The sequence below is a fragment of the Peromyscus californicus genome, unplaced genomic scaffold (assembly GCF_007827085.1).
Source record: "Peromyscus californicus insignis strain IS unplaced genomic scaffold, ASM782708v3 Scaffold_18__1_contigs__length_77618521, whole genome shotgun sequence".
Lineage (NCBI taxonomy): Eukaryota > Metazoa > Chordata > Mammalia > Rodentia > Cricetidae > Peromyscus > Peromyscus californicus.
Window position 1 is genome coordinate 61,610,979 of NW_026294480.1, and position 12,989 is coordinate 61,623,967.

Here is a 12,989-nt window from a genome sequence, read left to right on the forward strand (position 1 = left end):
AGTTTGAGAAAGTAGTAAAGACAGAACTTAAAAAGAAATCAGGCAGATGGCCCAAATAAAACAAAGTACTGGACCTAAGATAAATGTAATGATAAGCAATCCCTGAGCCCTGAAAAACACTTCATAAATTCTCTCACGAAGTTTTGCTTCTTATTAATCTGCATCCAGTTTAATGGCTTGCAAAACAAAGTAGAGTTCTTCAGTGGGGAGGGCCTGAGGAGCTGCCTCGAAGGGCATGCAGACTCGCTGCCGACCCAGTGCAGAATCCTGTGCCCTGGAGCGTTTGGCATTTTATTATATTGATTTTGTCTGTGGCGGTAATTCTTAGACTTGAACACCGCTCACAAGCTTCCATCTCTTTACTCCAGGCCCTTCCTCATCCCAGGCACGAGACAGACTTGGTACTATTTCCTCCATTGTCTCATGCTTCTGAATCATGTGCATAGTTCCCGTTCCTTGGCACCTTCTGTTAGCGGCCTCATTGTGTTAGGACCTCAGCCTCCCCCGACATCACCCTTCACGTTGCGTTCCCCCTGGAGCCTGCTTGTTGTTTTAGCTCTCCCTACAGTGACAGTGGTGCCCACTCATCCATCAGACAAGCACATTCTCTTTTCTTTACAACTACTTCTGGGTGCTAAGAACCAATTCGGCTTGATTTTTAGTTGTGTATTTTGTCATGTGCTTTGAGTCTGTAGCCGAGTCCTCCTTGGCCCTGTGATAGCTCTGAGGAATGTCTCTCTGAGCATCGCCAGCGTAACGGAACCTGCTGTTCCCACTGGAGCCTTTCTGCCGGAGCCTTTTGCCATTCTTCTCCTGGGAACTGGTTGCTGCTCAGGAGAAGCTTCACGTCTGCTTTCCTGAGGCTGTCTTTGCGGTCCCCAAGAGTTCTCCTTCCCTAAGTGTGTGATCTCCTCTAACAAAGCACTGGATCACTGGATCCACAGTAAGGCTGTCCAGTGTAACACCTCAGTGCAGCGCCAGCTCCTCCAGCAGTTCTCCTGGCTGTCTTCCTGCCCTGCTGACCCTGTCGCAGGCCAGTGGGAAGATGGCTATAGGTCTTTCAGATATCACACACTGGATGCTTGACAGGGTCTGGCGCTAGAAGAGGAGCTGGCGTTTAGGAGACTTTTCCATGTTTTTCTTGCCTCACTTTTGGTGCTGGGTGTTGAACCAGGCTGTGTTTATGCTGAGCTTGCACTCTGCCACTGACCTGTGTCTCTGCTCCTTCTTGTAACTGTCTTAGGAGCAAGGCAACTTTTTTTCAGGTGCCTTCTAGCATCTCAGGGTCATTCCAATCTCATTGTCAGAATTGAGTTGCCTCTAAATGAGAATGGCAGAAATAACTTGGTCTCAAAATTAATCAGGATCCACTTTTAGAGCTGAGTGTGAGGAGATTGCCCTGATTCAATGGACAGGAAGTCAATTCCTTTTAATACAAAAGTTTCCTTAAAAATGCAGTGGATTTTGGGTAGACCAGTACTGTCAATGAAACGAGGTAAGCTATTCAAGGCCTATGTTTCAAGGGGTGTGCGGTAGCCGAAGTGATGGATCAGAAGCCAGGAGAGCAATTGTAAAGGCCTAGACAAAACTAGGTATTGTATTGCATGCCTATACCCTGGTTCTTTGGAGGTGAAGGCATGAAGATCATTTAAGGTCATCCTTAGCTACTTGGCCAGTTCAAGGTCAGTTTGGACTACATGAGACCCTGTGTCAAGGGATAAGAAGACAATTGTCTCATTGTATCCATCTCTAAACTTCTATACAGCTCTCAAAAAAGGCAAGTTCTGAAGTGACTTGATCAGGCCTGCTGAGTGAACTTGATGAATTCAGTGGCTAAATGCCCTTGCTGCCAAAGCTGATGCTGAGCTCATCTCTGAAACCCACACTGGGGAGGAAAGAACTGACTTCCCAAAGTTGTCCTCTGGCAAGCACACCCTCTGGGCCATGCGTGCACTGTCCGCACAGCAAAAGAAAGAAGTGTAAAGAAAGAAAAACAACTTGGAAATAATTTGATCAGAACACATCTCTTTAATATCATTCTCATTGAGAAATTTGGCCTTAAAATAGGTTTTGCTAATTTTCTTTATAATAGAAACATATTCATAGACTCTGACAGTGATTAGTTTTCAAAATATCCCTAAGAAAGGAGTGTAGCTTGCAAGAGAAGAACTCACTGAGATCCTTTGTGGTGAGGACCTAGAACAATGGGCTGTTTTTATTCCTCTCTCCTCCCACCTGCCTCCTCCTGCCTCCATATCTCCATCACAGACATGCACACATGCATACCGTCCACCAAGAAGGTACAGGCTTGAGGCAAAATCTAACAACAAAAAGAGACCCCTGGGGAGAGTGATCATGTTCTTTACCTTGAAGGCATGAGAACAATCCTAAAGTGGAGACCAGCATATGGTGTTAGATTCAGCCACTGTTTGTACTAACATATGATAATAATGTGTTCAAGGTTCAGAGTAATATAATACATTATGTAATTAAACTGTAGTGTATAGCTATATTATGCTTAAAAAGCATTGTAGAAAATATGCACAAAGAAGATATGGATGTATAGTCCCAGGTCCTGAGGAGGCTGAGGCACAGGATCACTTGAGCCAAAAGTTTGTGGTGACCCAGGTAATACAGTGAAGCATGTCTTAAAAAATATAAGGATAAACAGAACCATTGTTTCAGCCATCCCTACTGTTTACATATAGCATATACATATCTGTATATCATATGTAGCTCCAACATATGCTATATATTATATGCAAAGGGAAAAAAATAACAACTCTTGGAAAATGTATCCGCAAACCCATTTCTAAGAAAGGAGGGTTGCACTACATACCAGGCTGTCGGATAATGCTGGCCAGCAGCATGCTTGGACAGATGGGAGGACAGACAGATGAATGAATTTTGTCTTGCTTAAGAAAGACCAGCATGGAAGCTAGATTAGCCTGGAAAGAGCCAGGACTATTTTTTGTCTTAAGGTTTGCATTTTTGATGGCTACTGCTGTTCACTTGCCTCTTCATCTTGTGCTCATGGAAGAGTAACAAAAAGCCATTGGGGTTTGCAGACCCGACCTTCCCTCATCCGCGCTCACCCACTCTTCACCCTTCTTTGTATCTCTCTTTCATCTGGAGGTAGAAGGTATTCTTAGTGTTTGGTAATAACGTCTGCGGCATTCTTCTCACCTCCTACTTGTAGCAAACACCCCGAGAAAGCTATTATTTTCTGCTACTGGATTCTCATAGGAGGTGAATTCTATTGTCTCCTTTTACTTTTGTGTTCGGTCTCTTGGCTTTTCTCATCGGTAACTGATTATCAAAGCATACCCACTTGACAAAGAAGCCAAGGCTCTTGGTGAATTTACAGCATGTGCTAGGGTCACAGAAACCATGAAGATCTGGCCCATCTAGGACCAGATGTGACTCGATGGTGAGTTTTTGTTTTAAAGCTGTGTGATCCTGTAGTGCTTTAGGTTCTGAGAGAGCTACGGAGCTCTGTACCTGAGCTTTCCTAGGTCTTTAAAGTTTCAGTTCGTGGCGGTGGGGGCAGAGTTTGGAGGCTGGGATGGTCCTTCAGAATTACCTCAACTGGAAATTAAGGAAGGCGAGGCCTCTATATCCTTTATTATTTATCACTATTAGCTTACAGTAATTTCAAAAAAAAAAAAAAAAAAAGTTCAGCAGCTTGCTATCTCAATAATCAGCTTAAGATAAAAATTGTCTCTCATTCCTGTGTGTCTGACATCTAGGGGAACTTGGCTGAGCACCTCTGAGAGCTTTGACTGGAAGGCAGTCAGTTCATGGGTCAGCCAGGCAAACCTGCTTCCCAATCCCTCCCACAGCTTTGTACAGGCCTCAGGGTATAGCATCAGCTTGGTGTTGGCAAGCCATAGTCCTTCACTGACTGTTGAGTGACAGGTTTCCATGTGGGCCTTTTCATGGGGCAGCCCACCACATGGCAGCTGGCTTTCCTCAGAGCAAGAAGAAAGGAAGGGTGCCCAAGATGGAGGATGCAATGTTCTCCGGCCTGCTCTCCGCAGTGCCATATTTTGTCCATTAGAAGCGAGTCACTGGGTCCATCCCACACTCAAGAGGAGGAAATGACACAGGGCATGAACACCAGCTGATGATTTCAGGCCAACAGCCTTCCTAACAGCTGTGGAAATAAGCCTTCATCCCAAGAGGCGCTAAGCAGGGCACCCACTTCAGTGTGCACAGCTCCTCTACCCAGAACGTCCCTGCTACTTGAACTACGGGACACATCATGTCCTACTGCGCATACGCCTGAACTGTTCTCCTTTAATACAGAAGCTCAGTTCAGATTTCATAGCCACCCATTATTCAAGACTATTTTAAGTGAGCCAAGCCCCCTAAATGCATAATCATGTTCAAAACTTTATCTTTTTTTTTTTTTTTTTTTTTTTTGGTTTTTCGAGATAGGGTTTCTCTGTGTAGCTTTGCGCCTTTCCTGGAACTTACTTGGTAGCCCAGGCTGGCCTCGAACTCACAGAGATCCGCCTGACTCTGCTGCCGCCGCCGCCGCCGCCGCCACCGCCGCCACCACTGCCACCACTGCCACCACCGCCCTGTTTCAAAACTTTATCTTTTTCCAACTCAATCAAACAAGCTACAGGTGGCTGGGAAACTGTGTTCAGGTTGTGAGTGTTAACAGAAGCTTGTGGGAGCTTTTTTTTTTTTTTTTTTTTTTTTTGGTTTTTCGAGACAGGGTTTCTCTGTGTTGCTTTGCGCCTTTCCTGGAACTCGCTCTGTAGACCAGGCTGGCCTCGAACTCACAGAGATCCGCCTGCCTCTGCCTCCCAAGTGCTGGGATTAAAGGCGTGTGCCACCACCGCCCGGCCAGTTGTGGGAGCCTTTATCTTCTTTTGCCGTCCACTTAACCTGCCTGCTGGATGCAGTTTTGATCGTTCTTTTTTCTCCCTCTTTACCTGATAGGTGACATGCCAGACTCTGTCACATTCCTCTATCAGATAACCCGAGGAATTGCAGCGAGGAGTTACGGCCTGAATGTGGCGAAGCTAGCGGATGTGCCTGGAGAAATCTTGAAGAAAGCCGCTCACAAGTCCAAAGAGCTGGAAGGCTTAGTCAACCTGAGAAGGTTGGAATGTCTTTGATTTGTTATTTGTTTTGCTTCCTAGTGGCACCTTCTCAGCTCTCTAAGGAAGAGGGTGGTCGTGTAAATGACCATGGGCAGCTCTTTGGAGTTTGGGTTGAAGGACTACTATGGAGCCTCTTCTTCAGGCTTTCCTTACGGCTGGAGGCAAGCAGCTTTGGACAGAGCTCAGAAGAATTCAGCCCATGTTTGTGTCGGGTCTTCATTAGGTGGCAAACAATCCTTTTTGGTCTTGTTTTTCCTACAGAATTATCTTGGTGTGAGCCAATACCTTAGCTGCTGAGGAATTGCAGTTATTTTTTTTTTCTTTTTTTAATTTATTTTGCAATACAATTCAGTTCTACATATCAGCCACGGATTCCCTTGTTCTCCCCCCTCCCGTCCCCCTCACCTTCCCCCCAACCCAACCCCCCCCATTCCCATCTCCTCCAGGGCAAAGCCTTCCCCACAGACTGAGGTCAACCTGGTAGACTCAGTCCAGGTAGGTCTAGTCCCCTCCTCCCAGGCCGAGCCAAACAATCCGGAATTGCAGTTATTTTAAAAGTTACTGATGTACTTGGGGCCTGCACAGGACTTATCTTACTCACACAGTGCATCTGCAGGAATAAACAGCTTTCAGAATTCAGAATTCTGTCACAGACTGATAACAGTATCTCTGTGGGTAAAGGTTGCCACCAGACCTGACAACCTGAATTTGGTCCCTGGTGGAAAGAGAACCTCTCTCCCCACCTCAAGTTGTCCTCTGACCTCCACATGTACACTGGGGCATGTTCCCACCCCCTAAATAAACAAATGTAATGAAAGAAATCCAAAGAATTTTGTCAGGACATGGGGTGTGGAGACCTGCCTCAGCAGTTAAGAGTGCTTGTTGCTCTTCTAGGGGACCAAGTTCAGTCCCAGCACCTAGATGCTCATAATTGTCTGTAACTCCAGTCTCAGGGGATCCAGTGCGTCTGGCCTCAGTGAGTACCTCCACAGGCATGGTGCACCTAAACACATGCAGACACACAGCCACACATCTGTATATATAAATAAAAGTGAATAAATGAATCTGGCAGGGGCAGAATTCTGTCAGGATATGAGTGAAAATTGTAGTGTGTAGCCATGAGATCATATTATCCACATGCACTTATTTCTGTATTGAGTGTGACAATTGTGATCTGGCTTCTGTCTGCAGTCCCCTCACCTCCACAGTTTATGTGAATGCTTGATAGCTAGTCAGTGTGTAGTGAGTTCATAAACTAATCTTAATTAATATACTCCTAGGGTATACCTGAGGGGAGAGACCACGAAGAAAGCATTCTGAGAACAAATACAAGTCACAGCCTTTTCTCTCTTAAACAGTTAGGGAATAGCTTGAGTTGGCACAGTCTTCTAGATCACTTCTGCAATGTCACACCAGAAGCAAGGGCCTATTTCTGTTACAAGACAAATTAATATAAAAAGTTTCCTGACAAGTTTATTAATGGGAGCTCAAAATCTAAACCTTAGACTTCTGCAAAGTTCAAAGATGAACATAGTCTTTCTTATCATCCGATCACCTTTTTCTGGAAGAAATAAGAAGAAACTTCTACCTTGAAAGATTATACCGGGTGTGGTGGCACACCCATTTAACCCCAGCACTCTGGAGGCAGAGGCAGGTGGATCTCTGTGAGTTAGAGGCTAGCCTAGTCTACATAGTGAGTTACAGGCTAGCCAGGGCTACATAGTGAAACCCTGCCTCAAAGGACACATATACAAGCTGGCAATAAAATAGTTCATACTTGTTATTACTGTAGCCTCAAAAGCTAAAGCAAGAAAATTAGAAAGTTCACAGATTATTATAGACATTCGTTTTTCCAACTAACATGTGACATTTTTAAATCTGCAGTTATCTTTATAAGGTGAGACATTACATTAAGATGGGATATTTCAGATCTGGAGAGAGGTGGTTCAGCACTGGCTGCTCTTTCAGAGAACACAGGTTCGATTCCCAGTGCCTACATGGCATCTCACAACCATCTGTAACTCCAGTGCCAAGGGATCTGACCCTCTCTTCTGGCCTCTATGAACACTAACCATGCACATGGTAAATAAACATACAAGCCAGCAAAACACTCATACATATAAAATAAATACACCCCCTAATTTTTTGAAGATGGACTATTTTGTGGTTTGTCAAAATGCTGTACACACTTTCCCTGTGCATTATAAGCATTTTCCCATCAGTTCTCTTGGTCAGATAAAAAGAAAGCTGATTCTTGTGGGGTAGGTGTGGATGTGCTACAGTAGTTAAGGATTAATTGCATACTCACCACATACATACAGAAAGGATTATGTACAGTCACCTGTAGCTTCCTGGGCACTGTGCCAACTGACTTACCCACATTGACACACCTAATCCTCATGACAACCTTGTGTGCCGCGACCAGGTCTCAGCAAGGAGCTGACCCAGGGCCACCAAGCTCATTAGACATGAGGCAGTAGTTGGAACTCTTCCTCCGGCCCTGGAGTAATGGCTAACTGGACTCCTGCTCTGCTGCTGCTCCGTGGGCTGCTGCTGTTGGTCCTTTGGCTTCCCAGCTTTATGTGATTAAATCAGTTTTGCTTTTTATCCTATTATAAATGTATATTTATATAAATATAAATAGGAATATTTTGTCTTTGGACACAGATTGGGACACCACCAGCCTCTGGCAGAGTTCAGAAGTCATAGGCCCCTCCCTGCAGGCAGGATTTTAGAAGGCAGCAGGAAGACAATCGTGGTGATCAATAACCTCGATCTTTGATGCCGCTGTAGCCCTGGAGTTGGGGACACTGTCATAGCTTCCTGTCCACAGAGTCCTTTCTGTCCCAACTGAGTAGGCTTTCTTTGCTCCTGTGAGACACCCTCCCCCATTAATCCCATTCCAAAATAACTAATTCTTTATTTTTCTCCAGGAAAAGGCTCAAGTGCTTTGCAGATGTGTGGATGACGCATGATGTGAAGGGTCTGCAGACGTGGACAGAGGAACTGGGGACAGAGGGAATACAGACTTCTCTCCCACACTAAAATGAAAGAAAACTCCTTTATTTTTTTTTTATTAAAGCAAAAATTGGAGAACTGAAGCTGCAAACGTTAGGAGAGAACTTTCTGGTTACGGCCTGTCTTTGTGACATGAACACCTATGATGAGCATGGTCTTCCTGCTGAAACAAGTTTCTTCCTCTGTGAAGGGAGAGCTTTTCCGGCTCTCACCTTCCCACCTTTAGAAGAACACATACTTTGGAATGTGAAAGCTTCACTGGGTAATTAGAAATTTTCCCAGGCAGCAAGCTCCGTATAAAAACCTGAATCTCCTAAGAGAAGCCTAGAGTGGTAGCACTCAGCACTGCGCTGTCACAGGAGCCGAACGGTTCTCATTTCGTTCAGACAATTGGCAACGGGGTAATCTGATTGGAACCCACTTTTATGAGAACTACAGAATTTTATAATGCCACATGTTTGTTCACCACAGACATGAACATTTTCATGAGAAGTAGAACCACGGAGCCAGAGCACAGGAAGGAAAAAGCCATATGAAATTTGAAGAGCTAAATGTTGTCATCATTTTAAACAGCTTAAAGGTTGTTATGGAAATCATTTCATCATTCATTTCAATAAAAACTATGGAATGAATACTTGCTCAAAATTTGGTATGGCTTATTGAATTTTGATTTCCTGATACTAGACAGTTGTCATGCTTTCTTTTCTTTTTTTTAAATTAAGAAAAGTTTTTTCATTCATTTTACACACCATTCAAAGATCTCCCTTTCCCTCCTCCCGCCCCCCAGCTTCCTCCTCCCAACCTACTCCCCACTCCCCCCCACAAGAAGGCAAGGGCCTCCCATTGGGAGGCACATCCAGTAGAGGCAAGTCCAAGCCCTTCCCCCTGCCTCAAGGCTGCATAAGGTGTCCCATCATAGGTAGTAGGCTTCAAAAAGCCTGCTCATGCACCAGGGATGGATTCTGATCCTACCACCAGGGGGGCCCCCAAGCAGATCAAGCTACACAACTGTCTCGCCATGCAGAGGGCCTAGTCCAGTCCCATGGAGGCTCCACAGTCATTGATCCAACTTTCATGAGTTCCCACTAGTTTGGTTTGGTCGTCTCTGCAGGTTTCCCCATCATGATCCTGATGCACTAGCTCATAGAATCCTTCTTCTCTCTCTTTGACTGGACTCCTGGAGCTCAGCCTAGTGTTTGACTGTGGATCTCTGCATCTGCATCTGCTTCCATCAGCCACTGGAGAAAAGTTCTGTGATGACAGTTAGGGTATTCACTGGTCTGATTACTGGGGTAAGCCAGTTTAGTTCAGGTACCCTCTCCACTATTTATAGTAGTCCAAGCTGGGGTCATCCTTGGGGATTCCTGGCAACTTCCCTAGCACCGGGTTTCTCTATCCCCATGATATCTCTCTTCATCATGGTATCTCTTTCATTGCTTTCTCACTCGATCCCTGTTCCAGTTCAACCATCCCATTCCCTTATGTTCTCATCCCCTATCCCTTACCCTCCATTGCCCACCCCCCCTCATCTTTTTTTTTTTTTTTAAATGAAACAGGGTCTCACTATGTAGCTCTGGATGACTGGAATCCACTATGTAGACCAGGCTGACCCTGAATTCAGGAGTCCCACCTGCCTCTGCCTCCAGAGCTCTAGGACTTAAAGACGTGTGTGCCACCACACCCAGCTGTTTTTATTTTCAACTGTGGAAGGTCCTGGAGGGAGCTGACCTCTCTGTTAACCAGGATGACACTTGAGGCTTCTTGGATTCACAGACACCGTACCTCCCCTGCAAGTTTCAAGAGATGGACACCCAACTGTGTCCCTGGGTTTTTTACAGCACTTCCAATCTGGCTCCTCGTATCCGTGTGCTCTTTTTGTTTCTAAGTATGTCATCCTGCATAAGCGTTCTTCCTCTCCCACCCATTCAGTGTTCCTGCTCAGTTAAATTTCCTTTCCATGGTTGAGGGACGTGGTTTAATTTCTGTTTCTAGACTGTTGCCTGCGGTGGCCGCAACAGTGGTCCATGTTGACGAAGAATGTGCTTTGTTGCTTAGGGCTACTGAATGGCCCCACTAACTGTTGTCTGCACACAGCACCACCTCGCCCACTGAGAGTGTGCAGACCGACGGATGCTTCTTCCTCCTGAACTCGTACAGCTGTTGCTGTTGTCAGCTTCAGAGTGTTCTCATCACCCCAACTGGGATCCCACTGACAGTCACTCTGGATTTCTCCCCAGAACCCCCCAGCACCAGACAACCTCTCATCCACATTCTGCCTCTGTAGATTTGCCTCTTCTGGGTACCTCATCTAAATGGCTTACACAACACGTGCTCTTCTGGGCCTGTTATCTTTCGCTCAGATTGATGTTTTCAGACTCCATCCATGCCGTAGCATGGACCAGTAAGTCATTTCCTCCTCACTGATGGAGCATGTATCATTCTGTTTCAAACCCATGTTTTATTTAACCCTTCAGTGGGTAATGTACATTTCGATTATTCCATTCTGGCTGTTGGAATAGTTCTAGAAGCAGCTTTGTATGTGACAAAGCGTGGTATAGTTCAGAATCCCCTGGTTTATGAAGCATTAGTCTCAATGGTTACAAGTGACTTTTACATTTACAGTGATTTGTTCCATCTCTTCCCTGCTTTAACACTTAGGAGAAAGCATGGCATACTGTAGATCCCAATAAATATCGTTAAAGTAGAAAAAATATTTAAAAGTTTCAGGTCAGAAACTCAATAAGAATGCTCCTTGTCATCAAGGTAGAAACTCCCTGATGTCTTGAGATCCTTACAGACGTGAGACATATTTTAAGATAAGACCAAGTTTTTTCATCTGACAGTTTGTCCAGGTTGGAGCCTGTCATGGAGGGTGGGGCTGGTACAACACTGCCTACTATGGGAATTCCTGAGAGAGACTAGATCGAATCCAATACAGCCTGCCAATTAATGCTGACCTTTGATGAGTCCCTGGATCAATTGTAATTACTGCTGTGCCATGTAATTATAAAAATGCTACTTGTGCTTCTCACCAGGGGTGTGGAGTGTATTAGCGCCATCCGTGGTTCCTCCCTGGACCATTGTTGCTCATGCATATGAGGACTGCTAGCTTTGCTGACCCAGGGAAGTGGTAGGGACAGGACTTAGATGATCACTCTGGCTTGCCTGAGACACACTGGCGTCCACCTGCTTGACTGTCACATTTATTAAAAGCCTCCCTAATTCAGAACTGCTCCATTTGGAATCGCAAATTGCAAGGTTGCCCCAATTACAGTTGGTGACAAGTTTCAAATGTTGTCTTTAAAAATCCATTTTTCCCTTACTCGTTGGGTGAGTAAGGGCTCACGAAAGCCGGCCAGTTGCTTTGGTCCATTCTGCAGAGGACTGTGGCACTTAGAAACTGTTGTGGCTCTTGGAAACTGTGTGGTTCTTAGAAACTGCAGCTTTGCGCATTGCTCTTGGGCCTCACCACCTAATCCATCTTTAAAACTAAATCCCAAAGATGACTTGTCACCTGCCCTGTTCCCGTGAAATCATGGTGAACAATACACACCTACTTGATGTCATGAGACACACAGTGAAGCTGTCTTCAGGCAGAAATAGTTCAGCTTGGGAGAGAGAATTCTTTTCTCTGTGGTTTAATCCTCTATTCTAATGCTTTGCTCCTCTTCACTGCCTTTGGAGATTTCATTCAACTCTCTCTCTCTCTCTCTCTCTCTCTCTCTCTCTCTCTCCCTCTCTCTCTCTTTCTCTCTCATGCATGCACGTCTCTCTGTCTCCCTCCCCTTCCCCTCCCTCCTTTTACATTCACAAGATCTATTTTATTAATAATTTTCTCCCAGACAATTTCGTGTATGTGTAGATCACTCATTCTAATTTCTCTCACCCGCCTTCTCTTGTCTCCCTCCCTTCCCAGTCAAACCCCACTTCTCCTCACTTTGCTACATTAATGTCTTTTAGTTTTGTGTTGTAACCCACTAAGCTTTTTTAAACACACACACACACACACACACACACACACACACACACACACACACACACTATATTTTGATCATTTCTTCCTCCCCCATTCTTCCCAGATCCTCCCTACCTCCACACAAAAAAAGGAAATCATGATAAACAAGCAACAGACCAATAAGACCCCCCCCCAAAAAAAACCCTCAAAGCCCAAACAAAGCAAAACTAGACAGTGTACAAAAATACCATGGGTTCATTTTGTGTTAGCTAATTACTCCCGAGCATGAGCCTGCCCTGAAGGGTGGTTAGTGTACCCAGTGAGACTCCCCATCTGGCTTGAACCTGTCCAGGTCTTGTGTGTGCTGTCACAGTCTCTGTGTGCATCAGTCCTGTCGTGTCTGCAAGACTGATTCCTCGACATCATCCACCACCTCTGGCTCTTACAGTCTTTCTGCCTTTTCTTCTGAATAGCTCCCTGAGCCCTGAGGGAGCTGAGGAGTTGGTAGAAGACAGTCCATTAAGGAATGAGTGCTCCAACGTTTCTCATCTCTGCACATTGTCCCGTCATGGGTCTCTGTGTGAGTTCCCGTCTACTACAAGAGGACACTTTTCTGCTGAAGGCACTGATCGGTGACCCACTGAGTTTACTAGGGTCTTCTGTGTGACCACGGGGCTACACTGGAGCTTGATGGGACTACCAGTAAACACACAGCTAAAGACAATGACTCCATCTCTCCCAGCATCTGTCAATAGCTAAGAACTCAGCAGAGAGAGCTAGGACCCTAAGAGCCCTTACTCGACCCATGACTGACGGTTCACAGGGCCAGTCTTGTGCAAGTGAGCGTAACTACTGTGAACTCATGACTGCAATCACCGCATCAGGTCCAGAAGATGGCA

General features: G+C 45.4%; 1 protein-coding gene across 5 annotated transcripts in view; it reads left to right on the forward strand.

The window, feature by feature from the left end:
- The window catches only part of Msh3 (mutS homolog 3), a 142,036-nt gene extending 133,269 nt beyond the window's left edge, over positions 1 to 8,767 (forward strand). For all 5 annotated transcript variants that reach the window (XM_052743594.1, XM_052743590.1, XM_052743591.1 and 2 more), the window contains 2 exons: positions 4,954 to 5,116; positions 8,051 to 8,767. In XM_052743594.1, the coding sequence (XP_052599554.1) occupies positions 4,954 to 5,116; positions 8,051 to 8,162 (275 nt within the window). In that variant the 3' untranslated portion in view covers positions 8,163 to 8,767. The remainder of the gene's footprint in view (positions 1 to 4,953; positions 5,117 to 8,050) is intronic.
- The last annotated feature ends 4,222 nt before the right edge of the window (positions 8,768 to 12,989 follow it).